General features: G+C 40.8%; 1 protein-coding gene across 1 annotated transcript in view; it reads left to right on the top strand.

The window, feature by feature from the left end:
* Positions 1 to 3,621, top strand: part of MTNR1B (melatonin receptor 1B) — a 31,374-nt gene extending 27,753 nt beyond the window's left edge. Inside the window, exon 2 of the mRNA XM_086614210.1 lies at positions 2,753 to 3,621. Within this exon, the coding sequence (XP_086470336.1) occupies positions 2,753 to 3,621 (869 nt within the window). The remainder of the gene's footprint in view (positions 1 to 2,752) is intronic.
* Positions 3,622 to 18,205: the final 14,584 nt, after the last annotated feature.

Raw genomic sequence — 18,205 nt, 5'->3', positions numbered from 1 at the left:
AGACCTGAATGCCCACTTGATTTTAACTGAACAATTACATTTTAGGTACAAACTGATGCTGGGAGGCCTTAGAGATTAGATTAATCTTAGTACACACCCTGGACTAAATTCTTTCTCCAAAAGACATTCTGAAACAGAAAGAAGCATTTTTTCTTTCTTTCTCCTGATTTCTCTATCTTCTAATGTCAGATACAGTGATGAAAAAACACAAGAGAAATTCTTGTTGCCATAATTTAAATACATTCCACTCTTTTGTTAGTCTTACATTTATCCTATTTGTCATATAGCTGGAAAAGGCCTTCAAAGTCATCTCAATCTTCCTATGCTCAAACAGGGATCAGCTGTATCTAGGCCAGTACTGAAAAACGTTTAGTTAACTTTTTCTTACAACCTCCAATGGCAGATTCAAAGCAAGATGTTCCAGCACTTCCTTCTTCTTGCCATTAAAATGTTTTTCTCAATGTGTAATCTGAAACTTCCTTGTAACTGAAGCTTGTTTGTGTTCACCATAGTGATGGGAATGGATTATATCTTTCCTGCTTCATTTATTTGAAGATTGTTATCATGCCCCCCTCAATCCTCTCCTTAGTTTGTTCAATGTCCTGTCCTCACAAATAGTAAAACTAGTAGATATTTGCTCTAGATTGGCTCTAATTAGAGTTTACTTCTTTCTTTAAGTGCAAAGCCCCAAACTGGAGACATACTTCTCTAACACCTTAGTAATCTTGAGTAAGATAGAAAAATTGCTTTACATGGTTTTGCATCTGAAAACTGTGTTTAGCTTTTTCACAACAACATGAGATTACCGAATTGTATTCAGTATAGCGCATATAAAGGCAGTAGGAAATGTCTACTCGTGCAGGTCCAGACATACTCAAATAGACCCTCCTAAAGCAGGAGTAACTGTGGCTTGGCAGGGCACAAAACCCAACACGGTACTGTTGCGTTTACATCCTACTTCTAAGACAAGTAGCATGGAATTGCCTTACATCCAGCTCCACGTCAGTGAACTGCAGCTATGAAAGCACTTGTGTGGCATTTGAAGTATAAGGAGAGCGTGAGACAGGCTGCTAAATGTGTCACAAGGAACCATCTAAAATAAGTTGCACACCACCCTTGAGACGAGCCATGTTTCTGTAGCTACAGATGGATAATCCTGCGTTCTGTCAAGTTTAGTAGCTGTTGTGCAAATTCTAATCAGCATGGTCTTCCCCTAAAGCGTACGAGAGAAAGAGAGCTCCCCACTCCTTCAAGTTAAGCATTACCATTAATTCAGGCTGAGCAAGCTACAGATACAGAGCGGGTGGGGCAAACAGTGTACAGGTGAATTTGTGCCATTTTTTGAGAAGTTTAATCCTACAAGGTTGTTGGTTTTATGGCTCCCGGCTAATTACATCATTATCCACAGCACCATTTCTGTGCTTAAAATTAAATGAAGAGCTGCTTTCCTAGATGAGGACTAGAAAGCTCAGGATTTGTAAACTGAGCATCTAATTGCTCTTTTCAAAAAACCATTACATTCTGCACACAATTTCAAAAGCTACTTGGGTCTTTTGCCCATCTGTTCACACTGTGAAGGACTTTCGGCAAAAAAGTGAGCATGCAAACCAGAAATGGGTTTTATGCTACGTAAATGCCAAGGATCTAAAGTTAATACCTTTATTTTCTATCTCCGGGGAAGTTCCTAGACAATGATTTCACATTTTTCTTAAAAAGCAAGGAAGGCACTACCGACCATGATAAGAATCTCATTTTTCAGGAATATGGTTTACTATCTCACTATTTTATTAAAATATCCTTAGATACAACGTCCAGAAATTTCAAATTTATTAAAGGGACACTTTAAAGAGAGATAATGAGTCTCGACCATATCACTAAAGCTCCTTTAAATAGCATCAGCATAAAAGGATCTAAAGGCTCCTCCCATTAATTTGAATACTTTCAATATTTGCATTCATGCATTTTTCCTTTGTGTAATTAAATATACCTTTCTACAGAGGGTAGTGAAGGCAATTTACTCTTCCTTGGTCAATCTAATAAGAAAATAACTAGAGTACAGGTAGGCCATCCATGCAGAAAATACGTATACTATAGATTATTGTGTAGCAATTTAGATATAAACCAACACATCCTTCTAATCCCTACAGACCTAGTTTTGTATATCCTTCCCCTTGATACCTGTTGAGCCTGTTGTACTCCAGTGACAGGATAGAATGGCATATCAGCCTGCCTACCTGGCACAATTTAGGCTTTTTTTCTTTTTCACCTTATTCAATCCAGCTGTGGAGCCAGCTACACTGAAACAACTCAACATATGCTTATGTAATGGTTCACTGATGATTACGTTTATCAAAGATTAAAACAGAAAGGAGGTTATAATTGAGTTACCAACAGACTTGAAACATCCTATTGCTGCGGGTATTTCCATGGCATTCTAAGTTAAATTCATAGAATCATAGAATGGCATAGGCTGGAAGGGACCTCAGAGATCATTTAATCCAACCTCCCTGTCATGGGCAGGGGCGCCTCTCAACTAGACCAGGTTACTCAAGGCTCCATCCAACCTGGCCTTGAACACCTCCAGGGAGGGGGCATCCACAACTTCTACCTATTGGTCCTACATACCTTCTGCTTGCTGACTTAACCAATAATTTAGCATTGCAGATATCCAAAATAATATATCACATTTCTTTCTTGTTCACAACTACGCTTGCTTTCAGACTTATATCTATGTACTTTTGTTTTTCCCCAGGTAATGCATTTGTGGTGAGTCTGGCTTTGGCTGATCTGGTGGTAGCCTTGTATCCATACCCACTGGTGCTCTTAGCTATTTTCCACAACGGATGGACTTTGGGTGAAACGCACTGTAAAGTGAGTGGCTTTGTGATGGGACTAAGTGTAATAGGCTCTATTTTCAACATCACTGCAATTGCAATTAACCGATATTGCTATATATGTCATAGTTTTGCCTATGACAAAGTATACAGCTGTTGGAACACTATGCTGTACGTCTCCTTAGTCTGGATATTAACAGTAATTGCAACCGTACCAAATTTTTTTCTTGGCTCTTTAAAGTATGATCCACGCATCTATTCATGTACATTTATTCAGACTGCAAGCTCCTACTATACGATAGCTGTCGTGGTAATTCACTTCATCGTCCCTATCACCATTGTGAGCTTCTGCTACCTTCGAATTTGGGTTTTAGTGCTTCAAGTTAGAAGACGAGTCAAGTCAGAAACAAAGCCAAGGCTGAAGCCGAGTGACTTCAGAAACTTTCTTACCATGTTTGTGGTTTTTGTGATTTTTGCCTTTTGCTGGGCACCTCTAAACTTCATCGGACTGGCTGTAGCCATTGATCCTACGGAAATGGCACCAAAAGTTCCGGAATGGTTGTTCATCATAAGCTACTTCATGGCCTATTTCAACAGCTGCCTTAATGCAATAATATATGGACTTCTCAATCAGAATTTTCGGAATGAATACAAACGAATTTTAATGTCACTGTGGATGCCAAGGCTTTTCTTCCAGGACACATCCAAAGGAGGAACTGATGGTCAGAAGAGCAAGCCTTCTCCTGCTTTAAACAACAATGACCAAAAGAAAACTGAAACCTTGTAAATGTGTAATATTCAGTGTAAGAATTTGTCACGGAGAAACTCAAGAATATAGTTGTAATGTTCTGGTCATTTTTGCTTACTTCTGGGATCTTTCCATTCGGATGGCACTTTGTGACTGGAATACTGTCTTCTTGATAATGCACATTGCTCTCAATTCATGATTTATACAAGATATCAATTGAAAACACATTTCAGAATTAAAGCAGCAGGTGAGTGCAAGCTGGTTTAGTTCTCAGAGATTAATTCTGTTCCAAGATTGCCATGAATGAGGCATTTTTTACTTCAGTGGGAGTTTCGCATTCTTTATACAAGGTCAGGATTCATTTCTTAGAAGATGTAGTGAAGGTACTTGTCTATGGGCACAACAGTTCATCAAGGCTGAGGAGTGATATTTTCCTCCCTCCTGTATTTGAACAAAGAGGATGAAGTAGGTATACTCTGTTTTCCACATATAAGCCAAACAACACATTTCTGTGCATGTACTGGTGGCAGAAGTGGTATCTTTGAATCAAGCTTGTAAATTGGAGAGAAGAATGTTTGTGTAAGAAGAAATAGTAACACTAGAGCCTTTCATCACAGGTTTTTCATACTTACATAGAGATTGGGAATACAGTGTTATTTACTCCGTTCATCTTTTGTGGTCAATTTTATGGTAGATAATATAATACAAATAGTTGATTTCTTACACATTTACTTTACACAATATTCCTCCTCTAGGGAGGATTGAATTTTCATTGTGCTCCATCTATTTACCTAAATATATACATCCAATGTCATCTTATGCACTTTAGCGCACCTTACACATTTGCAACAGGCTTGAAATTATGACGTATGACATCTTCTGGAGTGGCAACTGAACACCAGACAGGATACCCTAGACCATCTCAAATGACGCTAGACCAAAAGAGGCCCTTTTTTACTATAATGATAGCTGAGATACTTCCCTCACATTTCTACATCTAATCTTGAATAAAATCCACTGTTGATGTCTAATCTAAGGTAAACTTCAAGGTTCCCTATAGTGGAGATATGTTTCCTTCCATCTGTGATAAACACACATCCAAGGATGAGATGAATTGTTTTGTGGAGGTGCTGGTCTCCTTTCATTGACTTTAGAAGGAGCTTTGATTTCTGGTTCAAACATTTCACTTTGGATAGCTGGATGGGCATTGATTTTGCTTAAATTGGGGTATTTTCAGTATAGATGTTTGCACAAGATTTATTTTCTAAATTCCCACTGTAGTCCATGGAGTTCTAGGAAATTATTAATTTTATCTTCAAACAGGCCAGAGGAACTGATTGACAGACCTCACTGACTGTCTTCATTGACTGTGATGGAGATTGAGCAGCTCACATAGACACATTTCAAAGACAGGTGATCTCAATCTCATCATTAGTGTACCTACAGTTCATATTTGCTCAGTTCATAAAATAAAAAGACTAATTTCCATTTTCTTTTCAAGCTCATCTCAAATTCAAACTGGATTTCTTCTTTTTCAGGTAACACATTGTTACAGTGACCATGCAGATCAGATTACAATCTGGGTTATACCCCACAGCATCATAGTAATTTACACAATGTGGTTTGCGTTGTATCTAAATCGGATTAGGGATCTGGGTGCAAACACACAGTTAATGAAGTTATTTTATCATTAGATCTGAAATACACATTACTCTTAGTAGAGAAGAGATACACCAATTAGGTTTTCTCTGGTAAATCTATGTCAGGTATTGAAATAGGAAAAGGAGGAATTCAGGTTGCTATTACTGTGCAGTTTGGCTTTCCTGACCTGGCTATTATGAAAAATATTTCTGATTTAATGTCAATTTGTGCAGCCAATGTACTGCTCCTGAAGCCATAAAGACATAGTAATCATCATTCTTATGTTGTTATACTTACAAAAAAACCCCACCAAAAACCAACAATATTTTAGTAGTTTTATTTGCTTGCCATAAGTCTATATAAAGTACAGCAAAGTAACAAATGTGATGATTTTGTTAGCTTCTTTCATGTTCTTCAGATGGTTTCTGATTATCCCTGAAGTTCAGTACCATAGGACTCATACAGTAGTAGCTTGATGAAAGCTGAAATCTGTGAACAGGGATAAGAAAGAGATAGGACAAATTTAAACTGATGGCAGATAATAAAAATAGCTAAAAGTAGAAATCATTAATATGTAGGTTCTACTTGGAACATAATTTTGTAAGTCTGACAGTTTTGACACGTATTGTCTTTCCCCACGACTTCCACACTAAGATACTGAATGCAGAACTAATATACGTGTATGTCTACATGCAAAACTGCACTCAGAGTAAATACAGAGTTTCAAGAGTCTGGAAAATTTGCAGGAAAGAAAATTTGCAAGTTTGCTTCATTGACAATTCTGCTTTTTATGACTTCTACGAGTACTCAAAATTGTGGCTTGAAAGTCAAAATTTTTTGTCTGACTTGTAGATGAACTAGTACTAGAAGTAACTTGATTGACCTTGGTTTATCACTTGCCGACAAGAGTCAGAATAGAGTCCAGAATTTAGATCAAATTCCCATTATTGCTTTAGCTCCATAAAACAAATATAAACATTGTAACCACTTGCTTGGCCATAAAAGGGAGCAGATATCATTCTACATACTCACGGGAAGAAGATTTGAAATTTTGATGAAGTCATTTTACAAATTATCTCTGCACATTAAAAATTAAATACCACGTTTAAGAATCCTTGTGCTGGTATCTCCTCAACTACATTAAATGAAGTTCACACAAGTAATGCATTGTTCAGAGAAAGAAAAGTTCTAAAATTTCATCCTTCCTCACAAATGATGGAAAGTTTTTGGAACAGTGCTAAATTATTAAGTGTGGATTCTACCACCACCACCACATTTCCTGAACGGGTTCCTGCTCTGCATGGTGTCTGCAAAGCCAACGGAGCTATTTAGTGTGCCAGGTACTGCTACTTATTGAGTCCTGATGTACGGACAATAACTCATGCCTGTTACAGTAAGTTTTTATACCATGGTTTACAACAAAGCATTGCATTTGAGTTGACCTGGAAAACAATCAAATGCACAAATTTTAAATGTACCTGGAAATCAATCAAATACATAACATTTATATTAATTTAGATTACTAAATACAGCTCTTGCATGGTGAAACCTTTTCATGTAGGAATATTTTATTTTTCTGTATAGCAATGTATGCATCTATTTACATCTAAAGCCTTAAATTATTTTTCTCCCTTCTTTTATTACAATTCAAAATCCATTTTCCCTCATTTTGCATTTTAAGAAAATATTATAAATACAATTTAAAATGTAACTAGCCACCAAGATAGGTTGTAACATGATTTAAAAGTATACTCAGGAAGAACATCTCAACTCTGTACAGATTTATGCATCTTTGCATAAATTATTCTTTCTATAGTATAAAAGTATTTATGCCAGAATATCAGATACGGACACTTTAAGAAAAAGGAGGAAGAAAGTCATGTAGACCCTGTATTCTACACACGGTAACTAGTGAAAGCAAAACTAAGGCCTCAGGAACAAAGTCTGTTTCCAGACAATGTGGAGTGTTTTCAGGCATTTAATGTTATCTTGATTAAAAAGTGTTGTGTTTTCTGTTTATTAAGACAAATAAATGTATTCTAGAATTGTTCTTACAACAGAACTCTGATTAGAAAAATTTTACCCTCACATAGATGCGTGAAGGCCACTTGTAAATTCTATTTTGGTAAAGAGGGAAGTAGATGTGTGGTAAAGTCTAAGTGAGACTGAAGTGATGCATTAGCCTTATCCTGTCTCTCTGTGCAAGTGAAAATTTCAGTCTCAAGGAGGAATCAAAACTAAAGATTCAATCCTAATACTGTTGACTTCAGTGAGATCAGGTTTTCACACCAAATTATTGACTGAATAGAATAATTCTCACTGGCTGATTCTCAGGGCAGAAACGCACTTCTGACTCTCCACTTCTTCCTTTAAGAACATATTTAGATAAAAATGATTACTTTTCTTTCTCAATAGTATTTTTAAAGAACTGCAGTAAACTGAGTATTTCACAATGAATAAACGTCTATGTAAGATGTTATATATTTCTTAATATGTATGTAACCAATTTTTGGTCTTCTGAACAATTTCTTACATTTAAAGGCATTTACAGATTTAATGAAAAATGTAGAAGACAATTTATTTTCATTCATCAATTAATATGTTGCTACTTTAACTGGATCTTGCACACCTGGTCTATAATAATAAATCAGTGTTTTACCTCAAGTTATAATGAACATGTAAAGAGACTGCTATGGATGTCAGCTGTAGAACACATAACTGCTTCTTGTTTATCCTCTTGTTAGTAACACCTCGAGCTGTAGGAAGAAAAAAAATACTAAAAAAATTTTTTAAATCTATATTTTTGTAAATATTTTTGTGGCATAAATTCACTCTGGAGTAAGAACCACATTAAGTGCATTGTCCAAATACAGATACTCTGAATTTAACAACTGGAGTTGGAGGTTGAAAGCACAAAGAATGTGACCCACCGTGTGTCCCACAGAGTTGGGACTGTCATATTCACTAACTGTAGAGAGGCTTGTATGAAGGCTTTAGTCCATGGGAACAGCTAAGGTCCTATGGAACATTGTTGGTGTCCACTCACAGAACAAGTTAATCTCATGTCATTGTGCAGGCAAAACTCCAAATAGATCAATGGCTGCAGAATGAAGTCTTGAAATTGTTGCATAAAGAATCATGGTTTGGGAGAATAAAGAAGAGCTAGCTATGGTAACAGCATTTTTAAAATAATATTTTATGTCTGAAATACATACCAACTTATTTTACTCTTCTGTGAACTTACTGCAGTTCCCTTCTACCTACGGTCATGTGAAAAAATCGACTAAATGCATGCCAACATAAATTATAGGCAGTGACAAGTGAGGTCCATTGATGCCAGCTGTGTGTTTTAAATACAATGAAAAGTTTCGTCCTTAGAAAAGAAAAAAAAAACAACATTAAAAGAACAAAAAAAGCCCCAACAACAACAAAAAAGAGCCAATGAAAGCAAGCCATGGGACCACGATTTTAAATTGCTTCGCAATGAAACCTTGTGGCAAATCACCTGTTCGCATGTGTTTAGTGTAAACGTAACCACTTCATGCTGGGAAAAAAAATCCAATAGGCTTTGCAAAATTTGAAAAAAATAAAAGAATATTATCCTCTTCTAAGGCAAAAGACACTCTGCTATAGAAATTTGCACTTTGCAATTCCTAACTTTCAGCAGTCCCCGTAAGACACTGAAGACACATGTGGAATAACATGAAAGCAAAATGTGGAAGATTGCACAACAGCCTCCAGACAAGGAGAATTTCAGTGCTTTTTTTTTTGTCCACAAAAAAAGAGCTTGTCTGATAACTGTGAACACAAAAGAAGTGCAGGAATATCCAAGCCCAGGAAGAACTCACTCTGAAAATCCATGTTTTTTTCTGCAGCCGCTGCTGTCCTGGATGGTTTATGGGAGGATAAGACCACAGCTATCGCTAATAGGAATGTGATACTTCTAGTAGATCCTGTCACTGTCCCCTCCTCATCGTCTGCTGACAGCGAATTTCCAGGACTCTAATTTTTGACTCTTCACTGCATTTGTACCTCTTTCCCATGCTGTTCCCTTTTTCACATCAAGGGCAGCTTGGCCCAGCCTTGTTTCCCCAACCTTATGGAGAACAATTTGCTTACATGGCTGACGAGCCTTAAGCTGTCTCTACAACTGACAAAAAAAGCTTTTCCAGGAAGAACAACCTGTCTCACAGCTCTTTGCTTTCAATGTCAGCACTTTTTCTGGTTTTGAACAATTAGTACCGGGAGGGGGAAAAAAGCCACAAGAATTTTTAAGAGACTTTAAAATAAAGACTACCTCTGTCTCGAAATGTTCACACCTATCTGGTGATCAGTACATGAGTAGTTGTAAATTTTCCCTCAGAATCTCAATAATACTGTCAGGATCCCAGAATCACAGCTTAGGTTGGGAGGGACCTCCAGAAGTCATCTTGTCCAATTCCCTGCTTAAAACAGATCTAAATAGGTCAGGTTGTTCAGGACCACGCTTAATCAACTTTGAACACCTCCAAGACGGAGATTACACAAACTCTCTTGACATCCGACACCAGTATTTGACCACCCTCACCATACTTTTTTTCCCCCTAATGTCTGTTTGGAATCTTCCGTGTTGCAACTTGCTCCTGTTGCCTCCTATCCTATCACTATGTACCTTCAAGAAGACTATAACTCTATCATCCTCCGATCAAGTAGTTGTAGACAGCAGTAAGTTCTGCCCTTCAGCTTCTCTTCTCCAAGCTGAACAAATCCAGCTTTCTCAGTCTTTCCTTACATGGCCTGTGCTCCAGGACTTTGACCAGCTTGGTGGCCTCTGCTGGACTCACTACAGGATATTGATATCTATCTTGCACTGTGGAGCCCAGAACAGGATGCTACTCCAGATATCATCTTAAAAAGTGCTGAATAAAGTGGAAAGATCACTTTTCTTGACATGATGGTGACTTTTTTCTTAATGTAGCCCTCTTTGTTGTAAGCACATGTTGCTGGCTTGTGGTCAACTTCTTACCACTAACACTCACATGCCTTTCTGCAGAGCTGTTTCCTAGACAGCTGGAGCCCAGCCTGTAGTGTCACATGATATTATTCCATCCTACATACAATATCTTGCTCATATTGAACTTGCTCGTATTGAACTTGCTCGTATTGAACTTCCAGTACCTAAAGGGGGCCTACAGGAAAGCTGGAGAGGGACTTTTTACAAGCGTGTGTAGTGATAGGACAAGGAGCAATGGATTTAAACTGAAAGAGGGGAGATTTAGGTTAGATATAAGAAAGAAATTTTTCACTCTGAGAGTGGTGAGGCGGTGGAACAGGTTGCCCAGAGAAGTTGTGGATGCCCCATCCCTGGAAGTGTTCAAGGCCAGGTTGGATGAGGCTTTGGGCAACCTGGTGTAGTGGAGGGTTTCCCTGCCCATGGCAGGGGGGTTGGAACTAGATGATCTTTAAGGTCCCTTCCACCCTAACCATTCTATGATTCTATGATTCATGATGTTCCTTAGAACCCATTTCTTCAGCCTGTCCAGGTTTCTCTGAGGAGTAGCCCTGCCCTTCAGTATATTGATGCTTTCTCAAATTTGGTGTTGCCCATAAACTTGCTAAGGATGCACTCTGTCCCATCATCTGGGTTGTTACTGAAAACATTAAGCAGCATCAGTCCTATTATTGAGTCCTGACAGACTCCATTAGATGCTGACCATTAGTTGGACTTTGCACTACTGATCACAGCTTTTCAGGTCCACCAGATGAGCCAATTCTCCAGCCACATTTTTATCCACTTTTGCAGCCCATATCTTACAAATTAAGTGATAAGGAGGCTATGAGAGATTGTGTCAAAGGCCTTGCTAAAATCAAAGTATACAACATCCAGTGTCCTCCCTTTGTCGTAGCACTAGCCACCTCATCAGAGAAAGCAATGGGATTGGTCAGGCATGATTTTCACTTGGTAAACCTGTGCTGGCTGCTGTCAATCAGCTTCTGTCTTTCATAAGTTTGGAAATGACTTATGAGTGCATTTGCCCCATCACCTTCCTGGAGACTGAGATGAGACTGACCAGCCCGTAGTCCCCTGGATCTCCCTTCTTGCCCTTCCTAAAGATAGTGTAACATTTACCTTTTTCCAGTTCCCATGACATTTCAAAAACGATGCAGGGTGGCATCACCGTGTCATTAGCGATCTCCTCCAACACCCTTAGATGCATCCCATCTAGCCTCACTGACTTGTGTATGCATAAGAGGCTTCCATTTACTCATAAGCTAGCAGGGCTTATTGACAGGGCTTTAAACTAGACTTGAATGTGGAGAGGGATAAGATCAGGCTTGATTAAGACAAGCTGAGAGCAACTGAAGAGCCGCAGAAAGGAATTCTAGCCACTCCAGCCAGTCAGTCACCTTCATCAGGAGACCAATTTAAATGCCTCTATGCAAACACATGTAGCATGGGGAACGAACAAGAGGAGTTAGAGATGTGTGAACGCCTGCAGAGTTATGATCTTATTGACATCACAGAGACGTGGTGGGATGGCTCTTACGACTGGATAGTAGGAATGGAAAGATACATTACATAACAACAAAAAGAGAACCAAGGAGAATCTCCACTCTTTATTGAATGTAGGGGAAATATTGTCACCAAAGACGAGGAAAAGGCTGAGGTACTTAATGCGTTCTTTGCCTCAGTCATTAATGGTCAGACCTGTTATCCTCAGTGTATCCAGCTTGAGCTGCAAGACAGGGACGGAGAGCAGAATAAACCCCCCTTAATCCAGAAGGAAGCAGTCACAGACCTGCTATGCCACCTGGACGTTCACAAGTCCATGGGGCCAGATGGGATCCACCTGAGAGTACTGAGGGAGCTGCCAGAGGAGCTTGCCAAGCCACTCTCCATCATTTATTAGCAGTCCTGGCTAACAGGGGAGGTCCCAGACAACTGGAGGCTTACTAACGTGACACCCATTTACAAGATGAGCTGAAGAGAAGATCCAGGGAACTACAGCCCTATCTGTCTGACGTCAGTGCTGAGGAAGATCATGGAGCGGTTCATCTTAAGTGCTCTCACAGGGCATGCGCAGAACAATCAGGGGTTCAGAACCAGTCAGCATGGGTTCATGAAAGGCAGATCCTGCTTGACCAACCTGATCTCTTTATATGACCGGGTAACCCACCTAGCAGATGAGGGAAAGGCTGTGGATGTTGTCTACCTGGACTTCAGTAAGGCCTTTGACACCATCTCCCACTGCATTCTCCTCGAGAAGCTGGCAGCTCATGGCTTAGAGAGGTGTACTCTTTGCTGGGTGAAAAACTGGCTGGGTGGCCGAGCCCATAGAGTTGTGGTGAATGGAGTTCAACCCAGTTGGCAGCCAGTCACAAGTGGTGTTCCCCAGGGCTCAGTATTGGAGCCAGTTCTGCTTAATGTCTTTATCAATGATCTGGATGAGGGGATCGAGTGCACCCTTTGTAAGCCTGAAGACAACACCAAGCTGGGTGGGAGTGTTGATCTGCCTAAGGGTAGGAAAGCTCTACAGAGGGATCTGGACAGGCTGGAGCGATGGGCTCAGGGCTGTTGTATGAGGTTCAACAAGGCCAAGTGCCAGGTCCTGCACTTAGGTCACAACAACTCCATGCAAGGCTACAGACTTGGGGAAGAGTGGCTGGAAAGCTGCCTGGTGGAAAAGGACCTGGGGATGTTGGTTGACAGCAGGCTGAACATGAGCCAGCATCATGCCTAGGTGGCCAAGAAGGCCAACAGCATCCTGGCCTGTATCAGCAATAGTGTGACCAGCAGGACTAGGGAAGTGATCGTCCCCTTGTACTCTGCACTGGTGAAGCTGCACCCTGAATACTGTGTTCAGTTTTGGGCCCCTCACTGCAAGGTTGACACTGAGGTGCTGGAGTGTGTCCATAGAAGGGCAACAAGCTGGTGAAGGGTCTAGAGACCAAGTCTTATGAGGAGCAGTTGAGGGAAATGGGGTTGTTTAGCCTGGAGAAAAGGAGGCTCAGGGGAGACTTTATTGCTCTCTACAACTACCTGAAAGGAAGTTGTAGTGAGGTCGGTGTTGGTCTCTTCTCCCAAGTAACAAGCAATAGGACAAGAGGAAATGACCTCAAGTTGCCCCAGGGGAGGTTTAGATTAGATATTAGGAAAAATTTCTTTACTGAAAGAGTGGTCAAACATTGGAACAGGTTACCCAGGGAAGTGGTGGAGTCACCATGCCTGGAACTGTTAAAAAACCATTTAGATGTAGCACTTCAGGACATGGTTTAGTGGGCATGGTGGTATTGCGTTGACAGTTGGACTTGATGATCTTAGATGTCCTTTCCTAACCTTGAAGATTCTATGATTCTGTGATTCTGCCCCTCTACTTTGCTCTCATGAGACCCCACCTGCAGTATTGTGTTCAGCTCTGGGGCCCCCAATGCAAGAAGAACATGGAACTGTTGGAGCAAGTCCAGAGGAGGGCTACAAAGACGATGTGAGGGCTGGAGCACCTCTGCTGTGAAGACAGGCTCAGACAGTTGGGGCTGTTCAAGCTGGGGCTTTTCTGCCTGGAGAAGAGAAGACTCCAGGGTGATCTTGTTGCAGCCTTCCAGTACTTAAAGGGGGCCTACAGGAAAGCTGGAGAGAGACTTCTTGCAAGGACATATAGTGATAGAACAAGGGGAAGTGGATTTAAACTGAAAGAGGGTAGATTTAGGTTAGATCTAAGGATGAAACTCTTCACTCTGAGGGTGGTGAGGCTCTGGAAGAGGTTGCCCAAAGAAGTTGTGGACGCCTGTCGTGGTTTTAGGCTGATACGGCAACTAAACTCCATGCAGCCAGTCTCTCACTCCAGTGAAGTGGAGAGGAGAAAAATATAATAAAAGGACTGAGGGTCGAGACAAGAACAGAGGGAGCACCCACCAACCACTGTCCTGGGCAAAACAGACTCAGATTTCTTAAAGCAAAACAATTTATTAACAGTTACTTCAAGCATAAAGACAAGCAACACCAGTTACTTAAAAGGATAAAAAGAAAACAAGGCCAGATCTTAAAAACAACACCTCCCCACCCCTCTTTCCTTTTCTTCCCGGCTCTACCTCCTCCCCTCAGTGGCGCAGGGGGACAGGGAATGGGGGAGTGCAGGTCAGTTCATCCATGTTGTTACTGCTGCTTCTCTCTTAAAGGAGGAGGAGTCCTTACACCATTTTCCCTTGCTCCAGTGGATCCCTTACTCACGGGGAAAAATCCACAAACTTCTCCAGCGTGAGTCCTGCCCGCAGGATGCAATCCTTCCCCATCGGATTGCTCCAGTGTGGGCTTTACCACAGTCTCGGATTCTTAGGGAGTTGTTGCTGCTCACTCAGGCGTGGGTCGTCATATCGACCTTAAATGTGTCTCTACCTGTGCCCATGCTTCACGACTGTCCTCAGGTCCAGGCATCTCCTTTAAATAAAACACCTCCCCACCAACAGGGTCATCCCACAGACTCCAGATGCGTACCGTCCTCAAGCTCAGGCATCTCTTCTCGATGTGGGTTCTCCACGGGCTGCGAGCGGGTCTCTGCTCCCCCAGGACCACCATGGCTGCAAGGGGGTCGCCTGCTGTCTTGCCACCGGTTGCAGGAGAAACTCAGCTGCGGCACATCTTGTCCCGTTCCATCTTCACTGACCTGGTGTTGGTGTGGCCATTTCTCTCAGATCTCAGTCCTCTCTGGGTGAACTCGGCCCAGCGGGCACCCCGGGAGCGGGGCTCTCCCTGAGTTCCCCAGGTGGCTCCACCGTGGCCATCCTCAGCGGGTGGCACCGGCCCGGCTCAGGCAGCCCCTGGCTGGGCACCGGGGAGCAGTGCCCCCCTCCCCTCTCCTCACTCCTGGGCAAAGGGACACCTTTCCGCTTCCTTTGTCCCAATGTCAATAGGGCAATTCGCAGAGGCGCCGATTGGCTCAAGCCCCGAGGGGGATGGGAGTCCGATCTGGTGGCCAGCTCCTGCCACCAGAACCTCGCCCCCCCCCACATCAAACCATGACAATGCCCCGCCCATGGAAGTATTTCAAGATGAGGCTGGATGAGGTTTTGAGCAACCTGATCTAGGGGAAAGTGTCCTGCTCGTGGCAGTGGGGTTTGAACTAAATCATCTTTAAGATCCCTTCTAACCCAAGCCATTCTATGATAAGTGTTCACTAAATCTTACTTCCTCTGCAGTGGGTACTGGTTTACTCCCACAGATCCTACTAGAAGTGTCAGGGTCCTGGGTTGTCTGAGTAGCAGCCTTGCCAGTGAAAACTGAGACAAAAAAACTCATTGAGTATCTCAGTCTTTTCTTTGTAGCTTCTCACTAGATTCCCTGCCCCACTAACAATGGGCCCTCACTCTCCTTACCGTTTTTTAAACAGATGTATTTATATAGACCTTCCTAGTAGCCCTTTACCTTGCTCTCTCCTGGACTTTATGTACAGTGTGAAGGAGATTATTGCACAGATTCAATCCCAATCTCTTTACTCCGGAGACTGAAGAAGCCTTTCCCTTTCCATCCTGTTTGCAGCAGCCTGACATTGTGACCGGGAGAAGTAGGTGCTATTTTGTACGACTTCCTATAGTGAATAATGTTAGCTGTCACAGGCTAACCTTGAGGATCCAAACTGAATGCACAGCCCAGTAGGAGAGAAACTGTATTGGCAAGTCATCTAATATTCCTTGACAATGACGTTTTGATCAAACCCTAGAGCATGTTGAGAAGTAAATCTTTCTCTGAAGGAATCAATCCATCAAAAAGAAAGATCAGGCTTGGGGCCTTTTCCTATTATATATCAGTATGAATCTAGGGACTTCTAAAAGATATACTTGTATTGAAAACGTTATTATTGTATTCTTCACTTTTCATTGCTCTCAAGCAGAACTTCACCAAAAGTCCATTTCATCAGTCTGGTTCAAGCAGTCGTGTGTCTCTTAATGCTAAAGCACCCTTGTCAAAAGTTGCTCCTAGCCAGAAAATCTGCTGCAAACCTGTTTTCTATTTCCTTTATCATTCACTTTGTTTAAAAGGTAAGGAAGCAGAAATACTTGTATGAAATATATGTAATATATATAACTTTCAAAATACAAGATAGATTTTCCATGTTATAATGTATTCACCAATCCCACATGCCTTAGTTTATACCTAATTCCTAAAGCCAAGAGCTAATGATTCCAATCCTTTCAAAATAGTAAGCCCTAATTCAATCTTAATCAACTGAAACCTTTTTGTTATGCTTTAATTGCTATGTCATTGGAAATCAATGCAAATCTTTTGTTCATAGAGCTAGATTCCTGCAAGGGTTAATTAGTTTTGGTCCAGAACTTTACACAATAGCACAGTAAGCAACAGACATTTCAAGCAACATTACATCGTTAAACATAGTGCACCAAAAGATTTTTCCCTGTGTTCTGAAGTGGCACTAATCTTAAATTGGGTGTCACTGCAACACCATGAAAGCCTGTTCTGCTGCTGAATTTCAAGCAGACGTTTAGTATTTTGGAGTATTTAATCCAGTTAAGAGATATGAACTATCAAAAAACTACTGCAGTGATTGATTTGGATACTCCCGGGCCAGTGGTTACAATGCCCAGCTTTCAGCTGAAGTACAAAAAGTTAATACATTGGATCTGATAGCCTCTCTGCTGTACATCATGAAGTGTTATGGCATTCAAGTCACCTGTATTAAAGCACATTCTGCATAAGGATTTTTTTTCCAGATTTGTTTCTTTGGAAAATAACTAAAAAAGCAAAGCAAACTAACCAAACCAAAACACAACATGATAATGTCCCATATATAGATATACAGAGACCATTTTTCAAATGCATTATCTGCAAGGAAATAGGCAACTTCAAGTACTGTTTCTATGAGGGAGAATACAGATTCTGGGGTTTTATGCTCCATCTCATTCTCCAGCTATTTTTCAAAAAGATATATTTGTTTTTTGAACAACTTACACCATTATCTTAAATTTTCCTATGCAAAAAAAAAAGCATGGATTGAGCTGGAATGTATGAATCAAAAATGGTGTTATTTGAAATAATTTTATGTGCTACTGATGTATTTAGTTCCGTGTGCCCCCACTCCACTCCAGAGGAGCAGGACTTTGTTACAATGAGGCTTTCATCCTGCGACCTTTTCAGCCTAACCAATTTTCCCTCTTGTGCTCATTTTCTTGGAGCTAGGAAGGTATTTTACTGTAGATTTGAAAGTGGCGCTCTCAACTAAATACAATTTAAAAACTTATCAGAAACAGTGATGTCTTCTTCATAGCTTATTAATGAAAGGAATTTGAAGTTGCAGAAATCACCAAGGAACATGAATGCAAACCGTGATCCATTCTGTCTGTCTTTAGTGCAGTATGCAGCAAACAGCAGAAGGGAAAATTTGTTGTTGTTGTTGTTCATATTAAATAATACAACTGTATTACTCAGATTCCTTCCGGGAAGGTTCTCTCTAATGAAAGCAGTGGTTAAATGTCTCATAATTTTTATTCATGACATATGAATAAAAATCATAAAAGGCATCTCTGCAGCCAGATAATTTAATCCATGGTATGGGAACCTCCTGGATGCCACAAACCATGCACATGTGCTTACTTGCATACACTGAATATTCTTCAGAGCAGCAGGAATCTCTGTTAGCATAACAAGTCCTACATGGCTTACTGAAAATGAAACCCAGGTAAGCAGATTTCCTGCTTTTGCTTTATTTCATTGATCGCTAGAGATTTTGCTGATGCTACAAATCATACTGCCTTAGAGAGCAGAGATCCAAGTAAAAGGTCAAAATATACTGGCTATGAGGACAAATTTGTTGTGAGCTGCTATGAAATAAATGGTCAAACAAATGAAATATTTCTGCTCCTCAGAGTAATAAGATTCTAGTTTTGGAAATGGCCTCTGTTCCCGTCATAGTCACAAATACAGGCACCTTGGAATCTCTATGAACTTCTCACACCCTCCCCTGGGAGACAAGCAGATGTCCACAAAACTAGG

The sequence above is a fragment of the Tauraco erythrolophus genome, chromosome 1 (genome assembly GCF_009769465.1).
Source record: "Tauraco erythrolophus isolate bTauEry1 chromosome 1, bTauEry1.pri, whole genome shotgun sequence".
In the NCBI taxonomy this organism is placed as follows: domain Eukaryota; kingdom Metazoa; phylum Chordata; class Aves; order Musophagiformes; family Musophagidae; genus Tauraco; species Tauraco erythrolophus.
The sequence above is the reverse complement of the archived record's forward strand: the minus strand, read 5'-3'. Positions and strand labels throughout refer to the sequence as shown.